The sequence below is a fragment of the Oncorhynchus clarkii genome, chromosome 20 (assembly GCF_045791955.1).
Source record: "Oncorhynchus clarkii lewisi isolate Uvic-CL-2024 chromosome 20, UVic_Ocla_1.0, whole genome shotgun sequence".
Lineage (NCBI taxonomy): Eukaryota > Metazoa > Chordata > Actinopteri > Salmoniformes > Salmonidae > Oncorhynchus > Oncorhynchus clarkii.
Window position 1 is genome coordinate 3,423,716 of NC_092166.1, and position 26,375 is coordinate 3,450,090.

The 26,375-nt window shown below is 44.1% G+C and overlaps 1 protein-coding gene across 1 annotated transcript in view; it reads left to right on the top strand.

The window, feature by feature from the left end:
* Positions 1-26,375, top strand: part of LOC139376512 (piezo-type mechanosensitive ion channel component 2-like) — a 178,450-nt gene that overhangs the window by 40,239 nt on the left and 111,836 nt on the right. Inside the window, exons 5-7 of the mRNA XM_071119199.1 lie at positions 575-728; positions 22,143-22,422; positions 22,866-23,079. Coding sequence (XP_070975300.1) covers positions 575-728; positions 22,143-22,422; positions 22,866-23,079 — 648 coding nt within the window. The remainder of the gene's footprint in view (positions 1-574; positions 729-22,142; positions 22,423-22,865; positions 23,080-26,375) is intronic.

A 26,375-nucleotide genomic window follows, 5' to 3' on the forward strand; every position in this document is an offset into this window, starting at 1 on the left:
AGCTGTCTGTGAGTTTTTACTCTTTATAATTATTAAATGGAAGAAGTTTGGAACCACCAAGACTCTTCCTTTCAGTTAAATTTTTTTTTTTTTGCAAGCATTTCTAAAAAACATTTTTTTTTGTCGTTATGGGGTATTGTGTTGTCATTATGGGGTATTGTCTGTAGATTGATGAGAATTTTTTATTTTTTAATCCATTTCAGAATAAGGCTGTAACGAAACAAATTTGGAAAAAAGTCAAGGGGTCTGAATACTTTCCGAACGGCGTGTATATTATATCCATGAACTGATTGAACTGTCTCCATGTCCCAGAGAGGTTGTAAAGACAGACATTATGTAGTGTAACAACGGTAACTCTCATCTGTCTCTCTCTTCTCTCTGTCTACAGTGTGATACTGTAGGTGTAGGTATGACTGTACTGTCTGTGTGTCTGTCTACAGTGTGATCTGTATAGGTTTGATTGTAGTGTAACAATGGTGTGATACTGTAGGTGTAGGTATGACTGTACTGTCTGTGTGTCTGTCTACAGTATGATGTCAGTCTCATCTGTTTCTGTCTGTCTCTCTGTGTCCAGTGTGATAGGTGCAGATGCAGGGAACGGTATCCGTGTGTTTCTCCCTGACGTAGGGATGTTTCTAACTGGTCTGGGCTGCTGGCTGCTGTGTCACAGTCTGGTCCAAAACAGACCACCAGAGGACGTGGTTTACGACTTCGAACCGGAGGAAGGGGTGAGTGGAGACACACACACACACACATACACATACACACACACAAACACATACACACACACACACACACACACTTTTAGTTTTCTTCCATTTATTAAACTGAAGTTGAACTCTAATGAAAACATTTATTACAAAATCAGTTTGATTTCCTTTTTTTAACGTGAATTTATCATCACAACAACAATTACTTCACAAATGTTATGAATTGGTTATGAAATACCTGAAGGCTTTAAAGGTTTTATTAAACCTTATCAAATAAAATGACATTTTATTGGTCACATACACACGGTTAGCAGATGTTAATGGTCACATGGTTAGCAGATGTTAATGGTCACATGGTTAGCAGATGTTAATGGTCACATACACATGGTTAGCAGATGTTAATGTGAGTGTAGCGAAATGCTTGTGCTTCTAGTTCCCGAAGGTAATATCTAACAAGTATGCTACGGGGAGGTAGTCATTTAGTTTAGTTTTCTTTGCCTTCTTGGGTACAGGAACAATGCTAGTCATCTTGAAGCATGTTGGGGGACAGCACTGGGACAACTGGGATAGGGAGAGATTGAATATGTCCGTAATCACTCCAGTCACCTGGTCTGCGCATGCTCTGAGGACGTGGCTATGGATGCTGTCTGGGCCAGCAGCCTTGTGTGGTTTAACACATTTAAATGTTTTACTCACGTCGTCCACGGAGAATGGGGGGGAGGCTGTCCTTGTTAGCGGGCCACAATGGTGGCACTGCATTATCCTCAAAGCGGGCAAAGAAGATGTTTAGTTTGTCTGGAAGCGTAACGTCGGTACCCGTGACATGGCTGGTTTTCTTTTTTGTTGTCCGTGATTTCCTGTAGAAATACAGTGCCTTGCAAAAGTATTCGGCCCCCTTGAACTTTCCGACCTTTTGCCACATTTCAGGCTTCAAGCATAAAGATATAAAACTGTATTTTTTTTATTATTATTTTTTTGCACGCCCAATTTTTCAGTTTTTGATTTGTTAAAAAAGTTTGAAATATCCAATAAATGTCGTTCCACTTCATGATTGTGTCCCACTTGTTGTTGATTCTTCACAAAAAAATACAGTTTTATATCTTTATGTTTGAAGCCTGAAATGTGGCAAAAGGTCGCAAAGTTCAAGGGGGCCGAATACTTTCGCAAGGCACTGTATGCCACATATGTCTTGTGTCTGAGCCGTTGAATTGCGACTCCAATTTGTCCCTGTACCAACATTTTGCTTGTTTGATTGCCTTGCGGAGGGAATAACTACACTGTTTATATTCAGCCGTATTCCCAGACCTTTTTCCATGGTTAAATGCGGTGGTTTGCTCTTTCAGTTTTACCCCTGTCCGTCCACGGTTTCTGGTTTTAATAGTCACAGTGGGTACAACATCTCCAATGCACTTCTTTATAAACTCACTCACTGAGTCAGCGTATAGGTCTATGTTGTTCTCTGAGGCTGACCGGAACATATTCCAGTCCGCGTGATCAAAACAATCTTGAAGCATGGCTTCTGATTGGTCAGACCAGCGTTGAATGGTTCTAGTCACTGGTACATCCTGTTTGAGTTTCTACCTATAAGCTGGTAGGAGCATGATGGCGTCGTGGTCGGATTTGCCGAAGGGAGGGCGGGGGAGGGCTTTGTATGCATCACGGAAGTTAGAGTAGCAGTGTATTACCCCTGCGCGTAGTGCAATCAATATGCTGATAGATTTTAGGTAGCCTTGTTCTCAAATTTGCTTTGTTAAAATCCCCAGCTACAATAAATGTAGCCTCAGGATGTATGGCTTCAAGTTTACATGGAGTTCAGTGAAGTTCCTTGAGGGCCGTCTTGGTGTCTGCTTGAAGGGGAATGTACACAGCTGTGACGATAACTGAGGAGAATTCTCTTGGGAGGTAAAATGGCCAGCATTTGATTGTAAGGAATTCCAGATCAGGTGAGCAGAAGGACTTGAGTTCCTGTATGCTGTTATGATTACTCCATGAGTCGTTAATCATGAAGCATACACCCCCGCCCTTCCTCTTCCCAGAGAGGTGTTTATCTCTGTCTGCGCGATGCATGGAGAAGCCTGGTGGCTGAATCAATTCCGACAACATATCCCGAAGGAGCCATGTTTCCGTGAAACAGAGAATGTTACAATCTCTGATGTCTCTCTGGAAGGCAACCCTATCTCGATTTTCATCAACCTTGTTGTCAAGAGACTAGACATTGGCGAGTAGTATATTCGGTGAACGGTGGGCGGCGCTGTAGTTTTGGGTCTCCTTCTGGGATCCAATCCGTTGTCCTCTCCAAACAGAGGTTTCGCTTCGGGAAAGTCGTATTCCTGGTCGTAATGTTGGTAAGCTGACGTCGCACTTATATCCAATAGTTCTTCCCAGCTGTGTGTAATAAGACTTAAGATTTCCTGGGGCAACAATGTAAGAAATAATACATAAAAAAACAAAATACTGCAAAGTTTCCTAAGAACTCGAATTGAGTCGACCATCTTGCTACGTAAAAACGTAATAAAATAAAAGTTGATATCCACCATGTATAATTAGCAACCTATTTCAGAGTTCAGAGTTCAGTTAAATAAGAACATTTGAATGTTTCCTGAATCTTAATGTGAATTACTATGAAGTGTTATTCCTTGGAAACGTTTGTCTGGTTCATCATCTCTCTGTCTCTCTCTGTCTCTCTCTCTGTCTCTCTCTCTCTCTCTCTGTCTCTCTCTCTGTCTCTCTGTCTCTCTCTGTCTCTCTCTCTCTCTCTCTCCGTCTCTCTCTCTCTCTCTCTCTCTGTCTCTCTGTCTCTCTGTCTCTCTGTCTCTCTCTGTCTCTCTCTCTGTCTCTCTGTCTCTCTCTCTCTCTCTCTGTCTCTCTGTCTCTCTCTGTCTCTCTCTGTCTCTCTGTCTCTCTCTGTCTCTCTCTCTGTCTCTCTGTCTCTCTCTCTCTCTCTCTCTCTGTCTCTCTCTGTCTCTCTCTCTGTCTCTCTGTCTCTCTCTGTCTCTCTCTCTGTCTCTCTGTCTCTCTCTGTCTCTCTCCCTGTCTCTCTGTCTCTCTCTCTCTCAATTCAATTCAATTCAATTCAATTCAAGGGCTTTATTGGCATGGGAAACATGTGTTAACATTGCCAAAGCAAGTGAGGTAGACAACATACAAAGTGAATATATAAAGTGAAAAACAACAAAAATTAACAGTAAACATTACACATACAGAGGTTTCAAAACAGTAAAGACATTACAAATGTCATATTATATATATATATATATACACAGTGTTTTAACAGTGTACAAATGGTTAAAGGACACAAGATAAAATAAATAAGCATAAATATGGGTTGTATTTACAATGGTGTGTGTTCTTCACTGGTTGCCCTTTTCTCGTGGCAACAGGTCACAAATCTTGCTGCTGTGATGGCACACTGTGGAATTTCACCCAGTAGATATGGGAGTTTTTCAAATTTGGATTTGTTTTCGAATTCTTTGTGGATCTGTGTAATCTGAGGGAAATATGTCTCTCTAATATGGTCATACATTGGGCAGGAGGTTAGGAAGTGCAGCTCAGTTTCCACCTCATTTTGTGGGCAGTGAGCACATAGCCTGTCTTCTCTTGAGAGCCATGTCTGCCTACGGCGGCCTTTCTCAATAGCAAGGCTATGCTCACTGAGTCTGTACATAGTCAAAGCTTTCCTTAATTTTGGGTCAGTCACAGTGGTCAGGTATTCTGCCGCTGTGTACTCTCTGTTTAGGGCCAAATAGCATTCTAGTTTGCTCTGTTTTTTTGTTAATTCTTTCCAATGTGTCAAGTAATTATCTTTTTGTTTTCTCATGATTTGGTTGGGTCTAATTGTGCTGTTGTCCTGGGGCTCTGTAGGGTGTGTTTGTGTTTGTGAACAGAGCCCCAGGACCAGCTTGCTTAGGGGACTCTTCTCCAGGTTCATCTCTCTGTAGGTGATGGCTTTGTTATGGAAGGTTTGTGAATCACTTCCTTTTAGGTGGTTGTAGAATTTAACGGCTCTTTTCTGGATTTTGATAATTAGTGGGTATCGGCCTAATTCTGCTCTGCATGCATTATTTGGTGTTCTACGTTGTACACGGAGGATATTTTTGCAGAATTCTGCGTGCAGAGTCTCAATTTGGTGTTTGTCCCATTTTGTGAAGTCTTGGTTGGTGAGCGGACCCCAGACCTCACAACCATAAAGGGCAATGGGCTCTATGACTGATTCAAGTATTTTTAGCCAAATCCTAATTGGTATGTTGAAATGTATGTTTCTTTTGATGGCATAGAATGCCCTTCTTGCCTTGTCTCTCAGATCGTTCACAGCTTTGTGGAAGTTACCTGTGGCGCTGATGTTTAGGCCAAGGTATGTATAGTTTTTTGTGTGCTCTAGGGCAACAGTGTCTAGATGGAATTTGTATTTTTGGTCCTGGTGACTGGACCTTTTTTGGAACACCATTATTTTGGTCTTACTGAGATTTACTGTCAGGGCCCAGGTCTGACAGAATCTGTGCATAAGATCTAGGTGCTGCTGTAGGCCCTCCTTGGTTGGTGACAGAAGCACCAGATCATCGGCAAACAGCAGACATTTGACTTCGGATTCTAGCAGGGGGAGGCCGGGTGCTGCAGACTTTTCTAGTGCCCGCGCCAATTCGTTGATATATATGTTGAAGAGGGTGGGGCTTAAGCTGCATCCCTGTCTAACCCCACGACCCTGTGTGAAGAAATGTGTGTGTTTTTTGCCAATTTTAACCGCACACTTGTTGTTTGTGTACATGGATTTTATAATGTCGTATGTTTTACCCCCAACACCACTTTCCATCAGTTTGTATAGCAGACCCTCATGCCAGATTCAGTCAAAGGCTTTTTTGAAATCAACAAAGCATGAGAAGACTTTGCCTTTGTTTTGGTTTGTTTGGTTGTCAATTAGGGTGTGCAGGGTGAATACATGGTCTGTTGTACGGTAATTTGGTAAAAAGCCAATTTGACATTTGCTCAGTACATTGTTTTCATTGAGGAAATGTACGAGTCTGCTGTTAATAATAATGCAGAGGATTTTCCCAAGGTTACTGTTGACACATATTCCACGGTAGTTATTGGGGTCAAATTTGTCTCCACTTTTGTGGATTGGGGTGATCAGTCCTTGGTTCCAAATATTGGGGAAGATGCCAGAGCTAAGTATGATGTTAAAGAGTTTTAGTATAGCCAATTGGAATTTGTTGTCTGTATATTTGATCATTTCATTGAGGATACCATCAACACCACAGGCCTTTTTGGGTTGGAGGGTTTTTATTTTGTCCTGTAACTCATTCAATGTAATTGGAGAATCCAGTGGGTTCTGGTAGTCTTTAATAGATGATTCTAAGATCTGTATGTGATCATGTATATGTTTTTGCTCTTTATTCTTTGTTATAGAGCCAAAAAGATTGGAGAAGTGGTTTACCCATACATCTCCATTTTGGATAGATAATTCTTCTTGTTGTTGTTTGTTTAGTGTTTTCCAATTTTCCCAGAAGTGGTTAGAGTCTATGGATTCTTCAATTGCATTGAGCTGATTTCTGACGTGCTGTTCCTTCTTTTTCCGTAGTGTATTTCTGTATTGTTTTAGTGATTCACCATAGTGAAGGCGTAGACTCAGGCTTTCCGGGTCTCTATGTTTTTGGTTGGACAGGTTTCTCAATTTCTTTCTTAGATTTTTGCATTCTTCATCAAACCATTTGTCATTATTGTTAATTTTCTTCGGTTTTCTATTTGAGATTTTTAGATTTGATAGGGAAGCTGAGAGGTCAAATATACTGTTAAGATTTTCTACTGCCAAGTTTACACCTTCACTATTACAGCGGAACGTTTTACCCAGGAAATTGTCTAAAAGGGATTGAATTTGTTGTTGCCTAATTGTTTTTTGGTAGGTTTCCAAACTGCATTCCTTCCATCTATAGCATTTCTTAATGTTACTCAGTTCCTTTGGCTTTGATGCCTCATGATTGATTATTGCTCTGTTTAAGTAGACTGTGATTTTGCTGTGGTCTGATAGGGGTGTCAGTGGGCTGACTGTGAACGCTCTGAGAGACTCTGGGTTGAGGTCAGTGATAAAGTAGTCTACAGTACTACTGCCAAGAGTTGAGCTATAGGTGTACCTACCATAGGAGTCCCCTCGAAGCCTACCGTTGACTATGTACATACCCAGCGTGCGACAGAGCTGCAGGAGTTGTGACCCGTTTTTGTTGGTTATGTTGTCATAGTTGTGCCTAGGGGGGCATATGTGGGAGGGAATGCTGTCACCTCCAGGCAGATGTTTGTCCCCCTGTGTGCTGAGGGTGTCAGGTTCTTGTCCGGTTCTGGCATTTAGGTCGCCACAGACTAGTACATGTCCCTGGGCCTGGAAATGATTGATTTCCCCCTCCAGGATGGAGAAGCTGTCTTCATTCAAAAATGGGGATTCTAGTGGGGGGATATAGGTAGCACACAGGAGGACATTTTTCTCTGTTAGGATAATTTCCTTTTGAATTTCTAGCCAAATGTAGAATGTTCCTGTTTTGATTAATTTAATGGAGTGAGTTAGGTCTGCTCTATACCAAATTTGCATACCCCCTGAGTCCCTTCCCTGTTTCACACCTGGTAGTTTGGTGGATGGGACTACCAGCTCTCTGTAACCTAGAGGGCAACCAGTGGGTCCGTCTCCTCTATACCAAGTTTCTTGCAGGATGACAATGTCTGTATTACCGATTTCTTTGGTGAAGTCCGGGTTTCTGCTTTTTAGGCCAAAGGCAGATGACCTCAGATATTCCAGGATAATATAGTGAAGGCTTTTTGTTCCATAGAGTGTCCAATGTTGTTGGTCGTGGTTTGGCCTCAGGCCAGTAAGTGTGAGCAGAGCCTGCTGAGCATCTGGTACATGCCATTGGCTTGGGCGAGTGTGAGAGTGGGGGTTGGGACTGTTTGCCCGCTCACTACCTGGGCGTATGTGTGGCTTCCATGTTGAGGCCCTCTTTGCGGGGGTGGGGTGCATGGGGTGGGCAGGAGTGGCATAGGTCTGATCTGAGGGGGCCTAAATGGGGTGTGGGCATGGTTGACGTGGGGGGGTGTTGATTGGTTGGGGTGAGGGTGTGGATGTGTCTGGGTGTACTGTGGTCTGGATGTAATTCCTCTTGGCGTGGGTCCTCTATGTGTAGGTCCAGGGGGGGTCCTGCAGATCTGGGAGGGTGTCTCGCTGGTCTGGATGGGGTGTCTATTGATCTGTTGCTCCTGTGTGAAGTGTTGGGGATACGTTTGAGAGCGATGTCCTTTAGAGTTCGGGCAAAGGTGGGCACTGCTGCCTTGTAGAGGTGGACCTGGTCATAGAGGCTGTTCAAGTCCAGGGTGGAGTGGTGGGCCAGGAAAACGTTTGGTTTTGAGGCACAGTCACGGGAAATACTTCCATTTACCCGCTGTATTGTGGCAGGGTGGAAGTCTTTTCGTGGTAGCAGGGTGGAGATCACTTGTGCGTTGGGGAAAGTAGAAGAAGCCTTTTCAATCACTCCCTTCAGTGCTGTGGCCACTCTTTCCTGCTGTGCTCTCAGGTCGTTTGTGCCTGTGTGTATTATTATGTGGCTGGGTGAGCCTAGTTTGGCCTCAGACAGAAGGTCTAGGGCGCGCTGGGTGTTTGGACACCAGAGTTTAGACACACTGTGTTTGGGAAAAAGTTTTTTTTCTTCTATATATTTCCCATTTGAGTCCATAAGTAGTACAATCTGTGTCTTGTGTTTGTCCTCAGTGGGTGTGGGGGGGTTGTCAAAAGGGCTATCAGGGTGGCTGACAGGGGGGGTGCTCAGAGGGGGTGAGAGCCTCTGGGCTTGGGGTTCTTCATTTGTCTGTTCTGCTGTGATGTTGACTCTATGGTCAGGGTCAGGTGTGGACTGTTCTGCTGTGGTGTCGACTCTATGGTCAGGGTCTGGTGTGGACTGTTCTGCTGTGGTGTCGAGACTTTTGTTGGGTGCTGAGGTGGGCTGTTCTGCTGGCTTCTCTGTGGGGGTGGCCACCTCTCTAGTGGGTTGTTCTCTGTCACACGCCGTCCCCCTCAACTTCTCCTCCATCCCCCTCACCCTCTCCTCCATCCCCCTCAACCTCTCCTTAACCAGCAGTCTGATACTCTCCTCTAGTGCTCTGTTCTGCTCCTCTTTCTCCTGTTGTATTTGTCTCACCACTGTCCAAAGTGCAGATATGTCTCTGTCCACCTCCAGCTCTCCGGGTCTGGTTAAGGGGCTGTTGTTGTGCTGGACTGTTGTCTGGGTCTGTGCTGACTGAAGTGTAATCACCTGCTGTTCCAGCTCCACCTGCCTTACCTCCAGCTGGGTGAATTTGTCCTTCATTTCAATGAGGGAGTGGCAATCTGTGCTGGGAGGTTGACTCTCCGCTGGGGGTTGCTCATCTGTGGGGTTACATAATGAAGAGGTCTGGTCTGACCCGCTCGGTGTGGGGGTCTCTGTCTCTCTCTCTCTCTCTCTCTCTCTGTCTCTCTCTCTCTCTCCCTCTCTCTCTCTCTCTCTCTCTGTCTCTCTCTCTCTCTCTCTCCTCTCTCACCCCCCCTCTCTCTCCTCTCTCACCCCCCCTCTCTCTCTCCCTCTCCTCTCTCACCCCCCCTCTCTCTCCCTCTCTCTCTCTCTCTCCAAGCCTCCATGCTTCTATTTAAAAAATCTTTCTCATCAATAGCGCCCCAGCTTCAAACTCTCCCATGGTTCATAAACACTGATAACAGAATTTGAGTTTAGCAGTGTTCCCCTAGAGTGGTGATAAAGTTGGAAGGCTGCCCCCTGGCATTAAGCTCCTTCCCTGGTATCTACCCACCTCTCTTTATTGCTCTGATATAATTAAAAACCTCACTCAGATGGCTGTAGAATAGACTCTAGACCAGATTTGTTCCTCGGACTGCCAGATGGTGAAGTGTGATTCATCTTTCCAGAGAACGCGTTTCCACTGCTCCAGAGTCCAAGAGCTTTACACAACTCACAACAGTCAACGCTTGGCATTGCGCCTGGTGATCTTAGGCTTTTTTGTGGCTGCTCGGCCATGGAAAACCATTTCATGAAGCTTCCGATGAACAGTGCTACGAGCTTCAGCACTCGGCGACCCCATTCTGTGAACTTGCTACCACTTTGTGGCTGAGCCATTATTGCTCCTAGACATTTCCACTTCACAATAACAGCACTTACAGTTGACCGGGGCAGCTCTAGCAGGGCAGACATTTGACAAACTGACTTGTTGGAAAGGAGGCATCTTATGACGGTGCCATGTTGGAAGTCACTGAGCACTTCAGTAAGGCCATTCTACTGCCAGTGTTTGTCTATGGAGATTGCATGGCTGTGTGTTTGATTGTATACACCTGTCAGTAATGGGTGTGACTAAAATAGCTGAATCCACTCATTTGAAAGGGTGTCCACATCATTTTCGTCAACATCCGCTGAATTGCAGAGCGCCAAACTCAAATTAAATTACTAAAAATATTAAATTTTCATGAAATCACAAGTGCAATATACCAAAATACAGCTGAGCTTGTTGTTAATCCACCTGGCGTGTCAGATTTCAAAAAAGCTTTACAGCGAAAGCAAACCAAGCGTTTATGTTAGGACAGCACTTAGGACAAAATATTACAAACACTAGCAGCCAAGTAGATTGGTCACGAAAGTCAGAAAAGCAATAAATTAAATCACTTACCTTTGATGACCTTTGGATGTTTGCACTCACGAGACTCCCAGTTACACAGTAAATGTTTGTTTTGTTCGATAAAGACTATTTTTATATCCAAAAACCTCAATTTCGTTGGCGCATTTTGTTGAGTAATCCACAGGGTCTTTCGGTCACGACGGGGCAGACGAAAAGTCCAAATAGTACGTGGAAACATGTCAAACGTTTTTTATAATCAATCCTCAGGTTGTTTTTACAATAAATAATCGATAATATTTCAACCGGACGGACAGTAGCTTCTTCAATAGGAGAGAGAGAGAGAACATGTCTGCTCCAGTGGCTCGCGCATGCACAATTCTGAGGACATCCACTGATGCGATGTGATCATTCTTGCTCATTTTTCAGAATAAAAGCCTGAAATTATGTCTAAAGACTGTTCACACCTTGTGGAAGCCATAGGGAAAGGAATCTGGTTGATATCCCTAGGCAGGCAATGGAACAGAGAGGTAAAAAAAAAAATGCACTTCCTGGTTGGATATTCCTCAGGTTTTCGCCTGCAATATCAGTTCTGTTATACTCACAGACACAGACAGTTTTGGAAACTTTAGAGTGTTTGCTATCCTAATCCGCCAATTATATGCATATTCTAGCTTCTGGGCCTGAGAAATAGGCAGTTTCATTTGGGCACGTTTTTCATCCAAACATCAAAATACTGCCCCCTAGTCTCAAGAGGTTTTAAAGAAAGAAGAAGATACACTACCGGCTAAAGGTTCATGTTGTTTTTCTTTATTTATTTGTACTATTTTCTACATTGTAGAATAATCTGAGCCACTGGCTTAATCCCATTCTTGTCACTTTTTTTAAATTTTTGGTTGAGTTGGAGACATGAATCCAACATATCATAGAGTTTATTGACGCACCAGTGCGTCCATCTAAGTAACATAATAAAAAAATCCCCATCAAAATACGTACAATTTAAGGTAGAGATTCATTGCGTCTTAATCCAGCGCATCTGCCTATGATACAAGATGGCGGCCAAGATACAGCGGTGTTTGACCATGAAACATTCAAAAAATTGGTCTTCTCGCGAAAACGTCTGTAGCATCCGAACGGTTTGGCCTACAAGCTAATATAGAAAGATGAGACTCTCATGATGTTGGTCTTCGTTCTTCTCTACAAAGTCGATACCGTCGATGTGCCAACTTCTGTTTGTAGCGTCCGAACCATTTGGGCTACAAACTAATGTGACCCCCACTGTGGAAAAGGGAGATTCCCTCGAACATGATGGTGTTCTCGGTTTTGCTCTATGACCTCCACAAGTGTCACTGCACTCATCTGTAGGTAACCAGTAGCGGTTAAAAACATTAATGGAAGTATGGAGGTAGTTTTGTGCCTACCACAAAAAAGGGGTTAAAAATGTGTAAAAAATATATATATTTTCTTATATCATATACAAGTACGACAGACATTTCAAAACCTTATTCTTTATGATTTACTTTTTTGACTGTCTTTGCCATTTATTCAATGCGTTTCTATGGGCTGTAGTACTTTTTTTTAAACCTAAATGGGTCTTAAAATTCTAAATTAAATAGCTAAAATGATCCATGGTATGACCATCTTAAAACAATTCCATATGTCAGCTCAGACTCCCAAGGTTTTAACTTGTCAACTAGTTAATATGCATTTCATTGTATTTCTAAAGTGATTTAATTCCACTTTGTCTACAAAATAATCATTGATATGTTGGATTCAACAGTCCATCATTACTTTAAGACATAAAGGTCAGTCAGTCCTGAACATTTCAAGAACTTTGAAAATTTCTTCAAGTGCAGTCGCAAAAACCATCAAGCGCTATGATGAAACTGGCTCTCATGAGGACCACCACAGGAAAGGAAGAGCCAGAGGATAAGTTCATAAGAGTTATCAGCCTCATAAATTGCAGCCCAAATAAATGCTTCACAGAGTTTTAAAAAAACAGACACGTCAACATCAACTGTTCAGAGACTGTGTGAATCAGGCCTTCGTGGTCGAATTGCTGCAAAAGAAACCACTTCTAAAAGACACCAATAAGAAGAAGAGACTTGCTTGGACCAAAAAACATGAGCAATGGAAATTAGACCGGTGGAAATATGTCCTTTGGTCTGATGAGTCCAAATATGACATTTTTGGTTCCAACCGCTTTCTTTGTGAGACGCAGATTAGGTGAACAAATGATCTCCGCATGTGTGGTTCCCACCGTGAAGCATGGAGGAGGAGGTGTGACGGTGCTTTGCTGGTGACACTGTCAGTGATTTACAGTGCCTTGCGAAAGTATTCGCCCCCCTTGTACTTTGCGACCTTTTGCCATTGTCATTAGTCATTTAGGTCAACATTGGATCATTCAGAGATCCTCACTGAACTTCTGGAGAGAGTTTGCTGCACTGAAAGTAAAGGGGCTGAATAATTTTGCACGCCCAATTTTTCAGTTTTTGATTTGTTAAAAAAGTTTGAAATATCCAATAAATGTCGTTCCACTTCATGATTGTGTCCCACTTGTTGTTGATTCTTCACAAAAAAATACAGTTTTATATCTTTATGTTTGAAGCCTGAAATGTGGCAAAAGGTCGCAAAGTTCAAGGGGGCCGAATACTTTCACAAGGCACTGTATTTCGAATTCAAGGCACACAACTAGCATGGCTACCACAGCATTCTGCAGCAGTACACCATCCCATCTAGTTTGGGCTTAGTGGGACTATCATTTGTTTTTCAACAGGACAATTACCCAACACACCTCCAGGCTGTGTAAGGGCTATTTGCCCAAGAAGGAGAGTATTGGAATGCATCAGATGACCTGGCCTCCACAATCACCAGACCTCAACCCAATTGAGATGGTTTGGGATGAGTTGAACCTGAGAGTGAAGGAAAAGCAGCCAACAAGTGCTCAGCATATGTGGGAACTCCTTCAAGACTGTTGGAAAAGCATTCCAGTTTAAGCTGGAACCTCCTGGTGTCTCCTGGTGAATGATTTGATACTCATCGTCTGGTTCTGTTATACCAGATTCAGTCGTGTTTCAGAACCATTCAGTCGTGTTTCAGAACCATTCAGTCGTGTTTCAGAACCATTCAGTCATGTTTCAGAACCATTCAGTCATGTTTCAGAACCATTCAGGCATGTTTCAGAACCATGGATAGCTCTAGCGACAAACTTAATGTGCCACACACTAAGGGGGTAAATGTTATGTATAATGAGGGTTACATAGAGAAAATCAGACCTCTCTGAAAGGAAAATGGATGGCCCTCCCTTCAGCAAAATATATTTTACCTAAACCCTCCCTGAACGATTGAAAAAAAAACAAGTGACCGTCCCCTATACCTTAAATAATAATAATATAAAGTGGAAAGTAGAGAACATGTCTACCGTTTCCCCTCTCTTCTTGGACAGACCAGAGCCTTTAGATATGCAGTTTTAGAAACTGTTCTTCAACCTGTCAGCGTTACATGGCAACGCAGGAATTTTGATAGAGCACAGGGCTACTGGGGGCCAGAAGGTTGTGGGTTCACAGACCACCGTGGACAAGGGGTGGAAATATCTCCTTCATAGTAAAAGCTTTGCATGAATCTATCATCCTATATCTCCTTCATAGTAAAAGCATTGCATGAATCTATCATCCTATATCTCCTTCATAGTAAAAGCATTGCATGAATCTATCATCCTATATCTCCTTCATAGTAAAAGCATTGCATGAATCTATCATCCTATATCTCCTTCATAGTAAAAGCATTGCATGAATCTATCATCCTATATCTCCTTCATAGTAAAAGCATTGCATGAATCTATCATTCTATATCTCCTTCATAGTAAAAGCATTGCATGAATCTATCAAATATTTTATACAATTCTACGTAATTTTAATATTTTTTTTATACCACACAAATTACAGAAATTACAGGCTAAGAATGGACAAAGAGATCTCATCATATTTTTCCAATGCCAAATCAGTGTGTCTTGTTAAATCGGAGACTTAATTAGGAAGCTGAGTATTTTCAAAAGTTAGTCCTACAGAGTAGGCCTACCTTTCCAACCCAGACAGAGTAGGTCTACCTTTCCACCCCAGGCAGAGTAGGTCCTACCTTTCCATCCCAGGCAGAGTAGGTCTACCTTTCCACCCCAGGCAGAGTAGGTCCTACCTTTCCACCCCAGGCAGAGTAGGTCTACCTTTCCACCCCAGGCAGAGTAGACCTACCTTTCCACCACAGACAGAGTAGGTCCTACCTTTCCACCCCAGACAGAGTAGGCCTACCTTTCCACCCCAGACAGAGTAGGCCTACCTTTCCACCCCAGACAGAGTAGACCTACCTTTCCACCCCAGGCAGAGTAGGTCTACCTTTCCATCCCAGACAGAGTAGGTCCTACCTTTCCATCCCAGACAGAGTAGGACCTACCTTTCCATCCCAGACAGAGTAGGACCTACCTTTCCATCCCAGACAGAGTAGGACCTACCTTTCCATCCCAGACAGAGTAGGACCTACCTTTCCATCCCAGACAGAGTAGACCTACCTTTCCACCCCAGGCAGAGTAGGTCTACCTTTCCACCCCAGACAGAGTAGACCTACCTTTCCACCCCAGACACAGTAGACCTACCTTTCCACCCCAGACAGAGTAGACCTACCTTTCCACCCAGACAGAGTAGGCCTACCTTTCCACCCCAGGCAGAGTAGGTCTACCTTTCCACCCCAGGCAGAGTAAGGTCTACCTTTCCACCCCAGACAGAGTAGACCTACCTTTCCACCACAGACAGAGTAGGTCCTACCTTTCCACCCCAGACAGAGTAGGCCTACCTTTCCACCCCAGACAGAGTAGACCTACCTTTCCACCCCAGGCAGAGTAGGTCTACCTTTCCATCCCAGACAGAGTAGGTCCTACCTTTCCATCCCAGACAGAGTAGGACCTACCTTTCCATCCCAGACAGAGTAGGACCTACCTTTCCATCCCAGACAGAGTAGACCTACCTTTCCACCCCAGGCAGAGTAGGTCTACCTTTCCACCCCAGACAGAGTAGACCTACCTTTCCACCCCAGACACAGTAGACCTACCTTTCCACCCCAGACAGAGTAGACCTACCTTTCCACCCAGACAGAGTAGGCCTACCTTTCCATCCCAGACAGAGTAGGCCTACCTTTCCATCCCAGACAGAGTAGGACCTACCTTTCCATCCCAGACAGAGTAGGACCTACCTTTCCATCCCAGACAGAGTAGGACCTACCTTTCCACCCCAGACAGAGTAGGGCCTACCTTTCCACCCCAGACAGAGTAGGTCCTACCTTTCCACCCCAGACAGAGTAGGCCTACCTTTCCACCCCAGACAGAGTAGACCTACCTTTCCACCCCAGACAGAGTAGGCCTACCTTTCCACCCCAGACAGAGTAGGTCTACCTTTCCACCCCAGACAGAGTAGGTCCTACCTTTCCACCCCAGACAGAGTAGGCCTACCTTTCCACCCCAGACAGAGTAGGCCTACCTTTCCATCCCAGACAGAGTAGGCCTACCTTTCCATCCCAGACAGAGTAGGTCTACCGACACAGAACAACGTAAGCTTTAACTGCTGGATACTCTTCTTCTGTGGTTTAACCCAACGAGAGAAGGTCATAAGTGTCTCCCTATAATCTGTCTGGTTTAAAAATCTTCAAGTTTCAGCACCACAAGATAAGTTACTTGAATCAGGCTTATTGTGACGTCAATAACTCTGAGAAAGACATCATGGGCAAGAAACATTGTTTTTAATCCCCCAAACATTGTACACTCAGTGTATAGACTAATAAGCAATTCATTCTAAAATACTGAGAAATATAGAAATGTCATCATAATTGACCCTCGCTTGGACTAGATAAAAAAACAAAGAATATTGAACCTTCCCCTTGACTGAGCATGTCCCTCCCATTTTTACTCCGGGTAAAATCCACCTCTAACCAGTAGTTCTCCATGAGGAGGTTTGGCCACCTCTAACTAGTAGTTCTCTATGAGGAGGTTTGGCCACCTCTAACTAGTAGTTCTCTATGAGGAGGTTTGGCCACCTCTAACCAGTAGTTCTCTATGAGGAGGTTTGGCCACCTCTAACTAGTAGTTCTCTATGAGGAGGTTTGGCCACCTCTAACTAGTTATTCATGAGGAGGTTTGGCCACCTCTAACTAGTAGGTCGCTATGAGGAGGTTTGGCCACCTATAACTAGTAGTTCTCCATGAGGAGGTTTGGCCACCTCTAACCAGTAGTTCTCTATGAGGAGGTTTGGCCACCTCTAACTAGTAGGTCGCTATGAGGAGATTTGGCCACCTCTAACTAGTAGGTCTCTATGAGGAGGTTTGGCCACCTCTAACTAGTAGTTCTCTACGATGAGGTTTGGCCACCTCTAACTAGTTATTCATGAGGATGTTTGGCCACCTCTAACTAGTAGTTCTCTATGAGGAGGTTTGGCCACCTCTAACTAGTTATTAATGAGGAGGTTTGGCCACCTCTAACTAGTAGTTATTCATGAGGAGGTTTGGCCACCTCTAACTAGTAGTTCTCTATGAGGAGGTTTGGCCACCTCTAACTAGTAGTTATTCATGAGGAGGTTTGGCCACCTCTAACTAGTAGTTATTCATAAGGAGGTTTGGCCACCTCTAACCAGTAGTTCTCTATGAGGAGGTTTGGCCACCTCTAACTAGTAGGTCGCTATGAGGAGGTTTGGCCACCTCTAACTAGTAGGTCTCTATGAGGAGGTTTGGCCACCTCTAACTAGTTATTCATGAGGAGGTTTGGCCACCTCTAACTAGTAGGTCGCTATGAGGAGGTTTGGCCACCTATAACTAGTAGTTCTCCATGAGGAGGTTTGGCCACCTCTAACCAGTAGTTCTCTATGAGGAGGTTTGGCCACCTCTAACTAGTAGGTCGCTATGAGGAGGTTTGGCCACCTCTAACTAGTAGGTCTCTATGAGGAGGTTTGGCCACCTCTAACTAGTAGTTCTCTACGATGAGGTTTGGCCACCTCTAACTAGTTATTCATGAGGATGTTTGGCCACCTCTAACTAGTAGTTCTCTATGAGGAGGTTTGGCCACCTCTAACTAGTTATTAATGAGGAGGTTTGGCCACCTCTAACTAGTAGTTATTCATGAGGAGGTTTGGCCACCTCTAACTAGTAGTTCTCTATGAGGAGGTTTGGCCACCTCTAACTAGTAGTTATTCATAAGGAGGTTTGGCCACCTCTAACCAGTAGTTCTCTATGAGGAGGTTTGGCCACCTCTAACTAGTAGTTCTCTATGAGGAGGTTTGGCCACCTCTAACCAGTAGTTCTCTATGAGGAGGTTTGGCCACCTCTAACTAGTAGTTCTCTATGAGGAGGTTTGGCCACCTTCAACTAGTAGTTCTCCATGAGCAGGTTTGGCCTCCTCTAACTAGTAGTTCTCCATGAGGAGGTTTGGCCACCTCTAACCAGTAGTTCTCTATGAGGAGGTTTGGCCACCTCTAACTAGTAGTTCTCTATGAGGAGGTTTGGCCACCTCTAACCAGTAGTTCTCTATGAGGAGGTTTGGCCACCTCTAACCAGTAGTTCTCTATGAGGAGGTTTGGCCACCTCTAACCAGTAGTCCTCTACGAGGAGGTTTGGCCACCTCTAACTAGTTATTCATGAGGATGTTTGGCCACCTCTAACTAGTAGTTATCCATGAGGAGGTTTGGCCACCTCTAACCAGTAGTCCTCTATGAGGAGGTTTGGCCACCTCTAACTAGTAGTCCTCTATGAGGAGGTTTGGCCACCTCTAACTAGTAGTTATTCATGAGTAAGTTTGGCCTCCTCTAACTAGTAGTTATTCATGAGGAGGTTTGGCCTCCTCTAGCTAGTAGTTATTCATGAGGAGGTTTGGCCTCCTGAAACTAGTAGTTATTCATGAGGAGGTTTGGCCTCCTCTAGCTAGTAGTTATTCATGAGTAGGTTTGGCCTCCTCTAACTAGTAGTTATTCATGAGTAGGTTTGGCCTCCTCTAACTAGTAGTTATTCATGAGGAGGTTTGGCCTCCTCTAACTAGTAGTTTTTCATGAGTAGGTTTGGCCACCTCTAACTAGTAGTTCTCTATAAGTAGGTTTGGCCTCCTCTAACTAGTAGTTCTTCATGAGGAGGAAAAGCCACCTCTAACTAGTAGTTATTCATGAGGAGGTTTGGCCTCCTCTAACTAGTAGTTATTCATGAGGAGGTTTGGCCTCCTCTAACTAGTAGTTATTCATGAGGAGGTTTGGCCTCCTCTAACTAGTAGTTATTCATGAGGAGGTTTGGCCACCTCTAACTAGTAGTTATTCATGAGGAGGTTTGGCCTCCTCTAACTAGTAGTTATTCATGAGGAGGTTTGGCTACCTCTAACTAGTAGTTATTCATGAGGAGGTTTGGCCTCCTCTAACTAGTAGTTCTTCATGAGGAGGTTTGGCCACCTCTAACTAGTAGTTATTCATGAGGAGGTTTGGCCTCCTCTAACTAGTAGTTATTCATGAGGAGGTTTGGCCTCCTCTAACTAGTAGTTATTCATGAGGAAGTTTGGCCTCCTCTAACTAGTAGTTATTCATGAGGAGGTTTGGCTACCTCTAACTAGTAGTTATTCATGAGGAGGTTTGGCCTCCTCTAACTAGTAGTTCTTCATGAGGAGGTTTGGCCACCTCTAACTAGTAGTTATTCATGAGGAGGTTTGGCCTCCTCTAACTAGTAGTTATTCATGAGGAGGTTTGGCCTCCTCTAACTAGTAGTTCTCTATGAGGAGGTTTGGCCACCTCTAACTAGTAGTTATTCATGAGTAGGTTTGGCCTCCTCTAACTAGTAGTTATTCATGAGGAGGTTTGGCCACCTCTAACCAGTAGTTCTATATGAGGAGGTTTGGCCTCCTCTAACTAGTAGTTATTCATGAGGAGGTTTGGCCTCCTCTAACTAGTAGTTCTTCATGAGGAGGAAAAGCCACCTCTAACTAGTAGTTATTCATGAGGATGTTTGGCCTCCTCTAACTAGTAGTTATTCATGAGGAGGTTTGGCCTCCTCTAACTAGTAGTTATTCATGAGGAGGTTTGGCCTCCTCTAACTAGTAGTTATTCATGAGGAGGTTTGGCCACCTCTAACTAGTAGTTATTCATGAGGAGGTTTGGCCTCCTCTAACTAGTAGTTATTCATGAGGAGGTTTGGCTACCTCTAACTAGTAGTTATTCATGAGGAGGTTTGGCCTCCTCTAACTAGTAGTTCTTCATGAGGAGGTTTGGCCACCTCTAACTAGTAGTTATTCATGAGGAGGTTTGGCCTCCTCTAACTAGTAGTTATTCATGAGGAGGTTTGGCCTCCTCTAACTAGTAGTTATTCATGAGGAAGTTTGGCCTCCTCTAACTAGTAGTTATTCATGAGGAGGTTTGGCTACCTCTAACTAGTAGTTATTCATGAGGAGGTTTGGCCTCCTCTAACTAGTAGTTCTTCATGAGGAGGTTTGGCCACCTCTAACTAGTAGTTATTCATGAGGAGGTTTGGCCTCCTCTAACTAGTAGTTATTCATGAGGAGGTTTGGCCTCCTCTAACTAGTAGTTCTCTATGAGGAGGTTTGGCCACCTCTAACTAGTAGTTATTCATGAGTAGGTTTGGCCTCCTCTAACTAGTAGTTATTCATGAGGAGGTTTGGCCACCTCTAACCAGTAGTTCTCTATGAGGAGGTTTGGCCTCCTCTAACTAGTAGTTATTCATGAGGAGGTTTGGCCTCCTCTAACTAGTAGTTATTCATGAGGAGGTTTGGCCTCCTCTAACTAGTAGTTCTTCATGAGGAGGAAAAGCCACCTCTAACTAGTAGTTATTCATGAGGAGGTTTGGCCTCCTCTAACTAGTAGTTATTCATGAGGAGGTTTGGCCTCCTCTAACTAGTAGTTATTCATGAGGAGGTTTGGCCTCCTCTAACTAGTAGTTATTCATGAGGAGGTTTGGCCACCTCTAACTAGTAGTTATTCATGAGGAGGTTTGGCCTCCTCTAACTAGTAGTTATTCATGAGGAGGTTTGGCTACCTCTAACTAGTAGTTATTCATGAGGAGGTTTGGCCTCCTCTAACTAGTAGTTCTTCATGAGGAGGTTTGGCCACCTCTAACTAGTAGTTATTCATGAGGAGGTTTGGCCTCCTCTAACTAGTAGTTATTCATGAGGAGGTTTGGCCTCCTCTAACTAGTAGTTATTCATGAGGAAGTTTGGCCTCCTCTAACTAGTAGTTATTCATGAGGAGGTTTGGCTACCTCTAACTAGTAGTTATTCATGAGGAGGTTTGGCCTCCTCTAACTAGTAGTTCTTCATGAGGAGGTTTGGCCACCTCTAACTAGTAGTTATTCATGAGGAGGTTTGGCCTCCTCTAACTAGTAGTTATTCATGAGGAGGTTTGGCCTCCTCTAACTAGTAGTTCTCTATGAGGAGGTTTGGCCACCTCTAACTAGTAGTTATTCATGAGTAGGTTTGGCCTCCTCTAACTAGTAGTTATTCATGAGGAGGTTTGGCCACCTCTAACCAGTAGTTCTCTATGAGGAGGTTTGGCCTCCTCTAACTAGTAGTTATTCATGAGGAGGTTTGGCCTCCTCTAACTAGTAGTTATTCATGAGGAGGTTTGGCCTCCTCTAACTAGTAGTTATTCATGAGGAGGTTTGGCCTCCTCTAACTAGTAGTTATTCATGAGTAGGTTTGGCTACCTCTAACTAGTAGTTATTCATGAGGAGGTTTGGCCTCCTCTAACTAGTAGTTATTCATGAGTAGGTTTGGCTACCTCTAACTAGTAGTTATTCATGAGGAGGTTTGGCCTCCTCTAACTAGTAGTTATTCATGAGTAGGTTTGGCTACCTCTAACTAGTAGTTCTCTATGAGGAGGTTTGGCCACCTCTAACTAGTAGTTATTCATGAGGAGGTTTGGCCACCTCTAACTAGTAGTTCTCTATGAGGAGGTTTGGCCACCTCTAACTAGTAGTTCTCTATAAGTAGGTTTGTCCTCCTCTAACTAGTAGTTATTCATGAGGAGGTTTGGCCTCCTCTAACTAGTAGTTCTCTATGAGGAGGTTTGGCCACCTCTAACTAGTAGTTCTCTATGAGGAGGTTTGGCCTCCTCTAACTAGTAGTTATTCATGAGGAGGTTTGGCCTCCTCTAACTAGTAGTTCTCTATGAGGAGGTTTGGCCACCTCTAACTAGTAGTTCTCTATGAGGAGGTTTGGCCACCTCTAACTAGTAGTTATTCATGAGGAGGTTTGGCCTCCTCTAACTAGTTATTCATGAGGAGGTTTGGCCTCCTCTAACTAGTAGTTATTCATGAGGAGGTTTGGCCTCCTCTAACTAGTTATTCATGAGGAGGTTTGGCCTCCTCTAACTAGTAGTTATTCATGAGGAGGTTTGGCCTCCTCTAACTAGTAGTTATTCATGAGGAGGTTTGGCTACCTCTAACTAGTAGTTATTCATGAGGAGGTTTGGCCTCCTCTAACTAGTAGTTATTCATGAGGAGGTTTGGCCACCTCTAACTAGTAGTTATTCATGAGGAGGTTTGGCTACCTCTAACTAGTAGTTATTCATGAGGAGGTTTGGCCTCCTCTAACTAGTAGTTATTCATGAGGAGGTTTGGCCATCCCTTTCTTTATACACTGAATTGTTGAAAGAAATCCCAAATAAAAGCCTGGGCACCGCAGTGTGTCTAGAACCAGGTGCTGGTTTTTGCAGGAACAAGTATGAATCCATTTTGGATTGGCTCTGAATCGTTTCGGCACACTGTCTGTGAACTTTGAACTCTCTGTCTACCAACCAGGTTGAAGAGGAAGATCTTAGCCTTGATGACAATGTCCTGTTGGATGAAAACTTTGAGGCTGGGTACGAGGCCGGAGAAGAGGAGGAAGAAATGGAGGAGGAGGCAGAAGATGAGGAGGAGGAGGAAGAGGAGGAGGAAGAAGAGGAGGAGGAAGAGGAGAGCACCAAGATGAAGATTCTGGGTTGCGTCGCTGCCGTGGCGTCCAAAGTGAAGGAGATCATTGGGAATCTGATCACCACCGCAGGGAAAGTGGTGGTCACCATACTACTAGGGCTAACAGGTCAGTGTCTTTCAGTGGTAGAATCAGCCTCCAACTATCTTAATGTGTTCAAACCCTTCTTTATGAGTGCTATTACATTTCTTAAATATGACTATAGTGAAAATAGGGCCCAGAGATTTTCTTAGTCAGGTCACGGGGTCAGAGGAAAAACTTCTGGTCTTCTCTGTTATATCTGAATGCTCACATCTCACCCACAGTGTAGCTTGCTGTAAATAAACTTCTGGTCATATTTCTTATCTGAATGCTTATTATTTTTCCACCAGGTATCATGCTGCCCCCCCCCCCCCCCTGAACTCGGCAGTCTACTTATTGATTGGTTGATTGATTGATGAATTGATTTATAAATGTATGTGTATTTTTAAGGTATATTTCTGCCCTCCCTGAACTCGGCAGTCTACTTATTGATTGATGAATTGATTTATAAATGTCTGTTTATTTTTAAGGTATAATTCTGCCCTCCCTGACGTCGGCGGTCTATTTCTTCGTGTTCCTGTTCCTGTGTACGTGGTGGTCGTTCTGCCGGACCTTCGACACCCTCATCTTCAGCTGTATGTGTGTCCTCATGGCCATATTCAGCGCTGGACACCTGGTCGTCCTCTACCTCTATCAGTTTCAGTTCTTCCACGAGTTCATCCATCCAGAGGACAGCTACATCAGGTTAGATACTGGAAAGAACTTTCTTTCTTTCTTTCTTTCTTTTTAAATGACTGCATTAGGTGAGTTGCTCTACATGTACCCAGGCTGCCATGCCTCTGTTTGATGACAGATCTTCAGTTGCTACTATGACTTCAGGGTGCACCACCTTGGATGGTTAGCAACGCGTCCGTAATGGGTCTGCGGTCAAACGACCACCCCTCATCACTGTCAAACGCTCCCTAGAACACTTCAGCGAGCAGGCCTTTCTAATCGACCTGGCCCGGGTATCCTGGAAGGATATTGACCTCATCAGTAGAGGATGCCTGGTTATTATTTAAAAGTGCTTTCCTCTCCATCTTAAATAACCATGCCCCATTCACAAAAATGTAGAACCAGGAACAGATATAGCCCGTGGTTCACTCCAGACCTGACTGCCCTTGACCAGCACAAAAACATCCTGTGGCGTACTGCATTAGCATCAAATAGCTCCTGCGATATGCAACTTTTCAGGGACATTAGGAACCAATATACACAGGCAGTTAGGAGAGCTAAGACTAGCTTTTTCAAACTGAAATTTGCATCCTGCAGCACAAACTCCAAAAAGTTTTGGGACACTGTAAAGTCCATGGAGAATAAGAGCACCTCCTCCCAGCTGCCCACTGCACTGAGGCTAGGAAACTTTCCACCTGGCCACCCCTACCCTGGTCAACAGCCCTGCACCCCCCATAGCAACTTGCCCATGCCTGCCCATTTCTCCTTCACCCAAATCCAGATAGCTGATGTTCTGAAAGAGCTGCAAAATCTGGACCCCTACAAATCAGCTGGTCTAGACAATCTGGACCCTCTCGTTCTAAAATGATCTTCCGAAATTGTTGCAACTCCTATTACTAGCCTGTTCAAACCCTCTTTCGTATCGTCTGAGATCCCCAAAGATTGGAAAGCTGCCGCGGTCATCCCCCTCTTCAAAGGGGGAGACACTCTTGACCCAAACTGTTACAGGCCTATATCTATCCTACCCTGCCTTTCTAAGGTCTTCGAAAGCCAAGTTAACAAACAGATCACCGACCATTTCGAATCCCACCGTGCCTTCTCTGCTATGCAATCTGGTTTCAGAGCTGATCATCACCTCAGCCACGCTCAAGGTCCTAAACGATATCATAACCTCCATCGATAAGAGACAATACTGTGCAGCTGTATTCATCGACCTGGCCAAGGCTTTTGACTCTGTCAATCACCACATTCTTATCACATTCCGACTCAAGAGCCTTGGTTTCTCAAATGACTGCCTCGCCTGGTTCACCAACTACTTCTCTGATAGAGTTCAGTGTGTCAAATCGGAGGGCCTGTTGTCCAGACCTCTGGCAGTCTCTATGGGGATGCCACAGGGTTAAAATCTCGGGCCGACTCTTTTCTCTGTATACATCAATGATGTCGCTCTTGCTGCTGGTGATTCTCTGATCCACCTCTACGCAGACGACACCATTTGTGATACCTTCTTTGGACACTGTTAATTAACCTCCAAACGAGCTTCAATGCCATACAACTCTCCTTCCGTGGCCTCCAACTGCTCTTAAATACAAGTAAAACTAAATGCATGCTCTTCAACCGATCGCAGCCCGCACCTGCCCACCCGTCTAGCATCACTACTCTGGACGGTTCTGACTTAGAATATGTGGACAACTACAAATACCAAGGTGTTTGGTTAGACTGTAAACTCTCCTTTCAGACTCACATTAAGCATCTCCAATCCAAAATTAAATCTAGAATCTGCTTCCTATTTCACAACAAAGCATCGTTCACTCATGCAGCCACACATACCCTCGTACAACTGACTATCCTGCAGATCCTTGACTTCGCGATGTCATTTACAAATGAGCCTCCAACACTCTACTCAGCTATTTGGATGCAGTCTATCACAGTGCCATCTGTTTTGTCACCAAAGCCCCATATTCTACCCACCACTGCGACCTGTATGCTCTTGTTGGCTGACCATCGCTTCATATTTGTCGCCAAACCCACTGGCTCCAGGTCATCTACAAGTCTCTGCTAGGTAAAGCCCCGCCTTATCTCAGCTCACTGGTCACCATAGGAGCACGCACCCGCAGCACGCGCTCCAGCAGGTATATCTCACTGGTCACCTCCAAAGCCAATTCCTGATTTGGCCGGTCCTTCCAGTTCTCTACTGCCAATGACTGGTACGAATTGCAAAAATCACTGACCCTGGAGACTCATATCTCTCTCACTAACTTTAAGCACCAGCTGTCAGAGCAGCTCACAGATCACTGCACCTGTACATAGCCCATCTGTAAATATCCCATCCAACTACCTCATCCCCATACTGTTATTTATTTATCTTGCTCCTTTGCGCCCGTCTCTCTACTTGCACATTCATCTTCTGCACATCTATCACTCCGTGTTTTCTTGCTATATTGTATTTACTTCGCCACCATGGCCTTTTTTTGCCTTTACCTCCCTTATCTCACCTCATTTGCTCACACTGTATATATATATTTTTTCTCTATTGTGTTATTGACTGTATGTTTGTTTATTCCATGTGTAACTCTGTGTTGTTTGTGTCGCACTGCTTTGCTTCATCTTGGCCAGGTCGCAGTTGTAAATGAGAACTTGTTCTCAACTGGCCCACCTGGTTAAATAAAGGTGTTCTCAACTGGCCTACCTGGTTAAATAAAGGTGTTCTCAACTGGCCTACCTGGTTAAATAAAGGTGTTCTCAACTAGCCTACCTGGTTAAATAAAGGTGTTCTCAACTGGCCTACCTGGTTAAATAAAGGTGTTCTCAACTGGCCTACCTGGTTAAATAAAGGTGTTCTCAACTGGCCTACCTGGTTAAATAAAGGTGTTCTCAACTGGCCTACCTGGTTAAATAAAGGTGTTCTCAACTAGCCTACCTGGTTAAATAAAGGTGTTCTCAATTAGCCTACCTGGTTAAATAAAGGTGTTCTCAACTGGCCTACATGGTTAAATAAAGGTGTTCTCAACTGGTCTACCTGGTTAAATAAAGGTGTTCTCAACTAGCCTACCTGGTTAAATAAAGGTGTTCTCAACTAGCCTACCTGGTTAAATAAAGGTGTTCTCAACTGGCCTACCTGGTTAAATAAAGGTGTTCTCAACTGGCCTACCTGGTTAAATAAAGGTGTTCTCAACTGGCCTACCTGGTTAAATAAAGGTGTTCTCAACTGGCCTACCTGGTTAAATAAAGGTGTTCTCAACTAGCCTACCTGGTTAAATAAAGGTGTTCTCAACTGGCCTACCTGGTTAAATAAAGGTGTTCTCAACTGGCCTACCTGGTTAAATAAA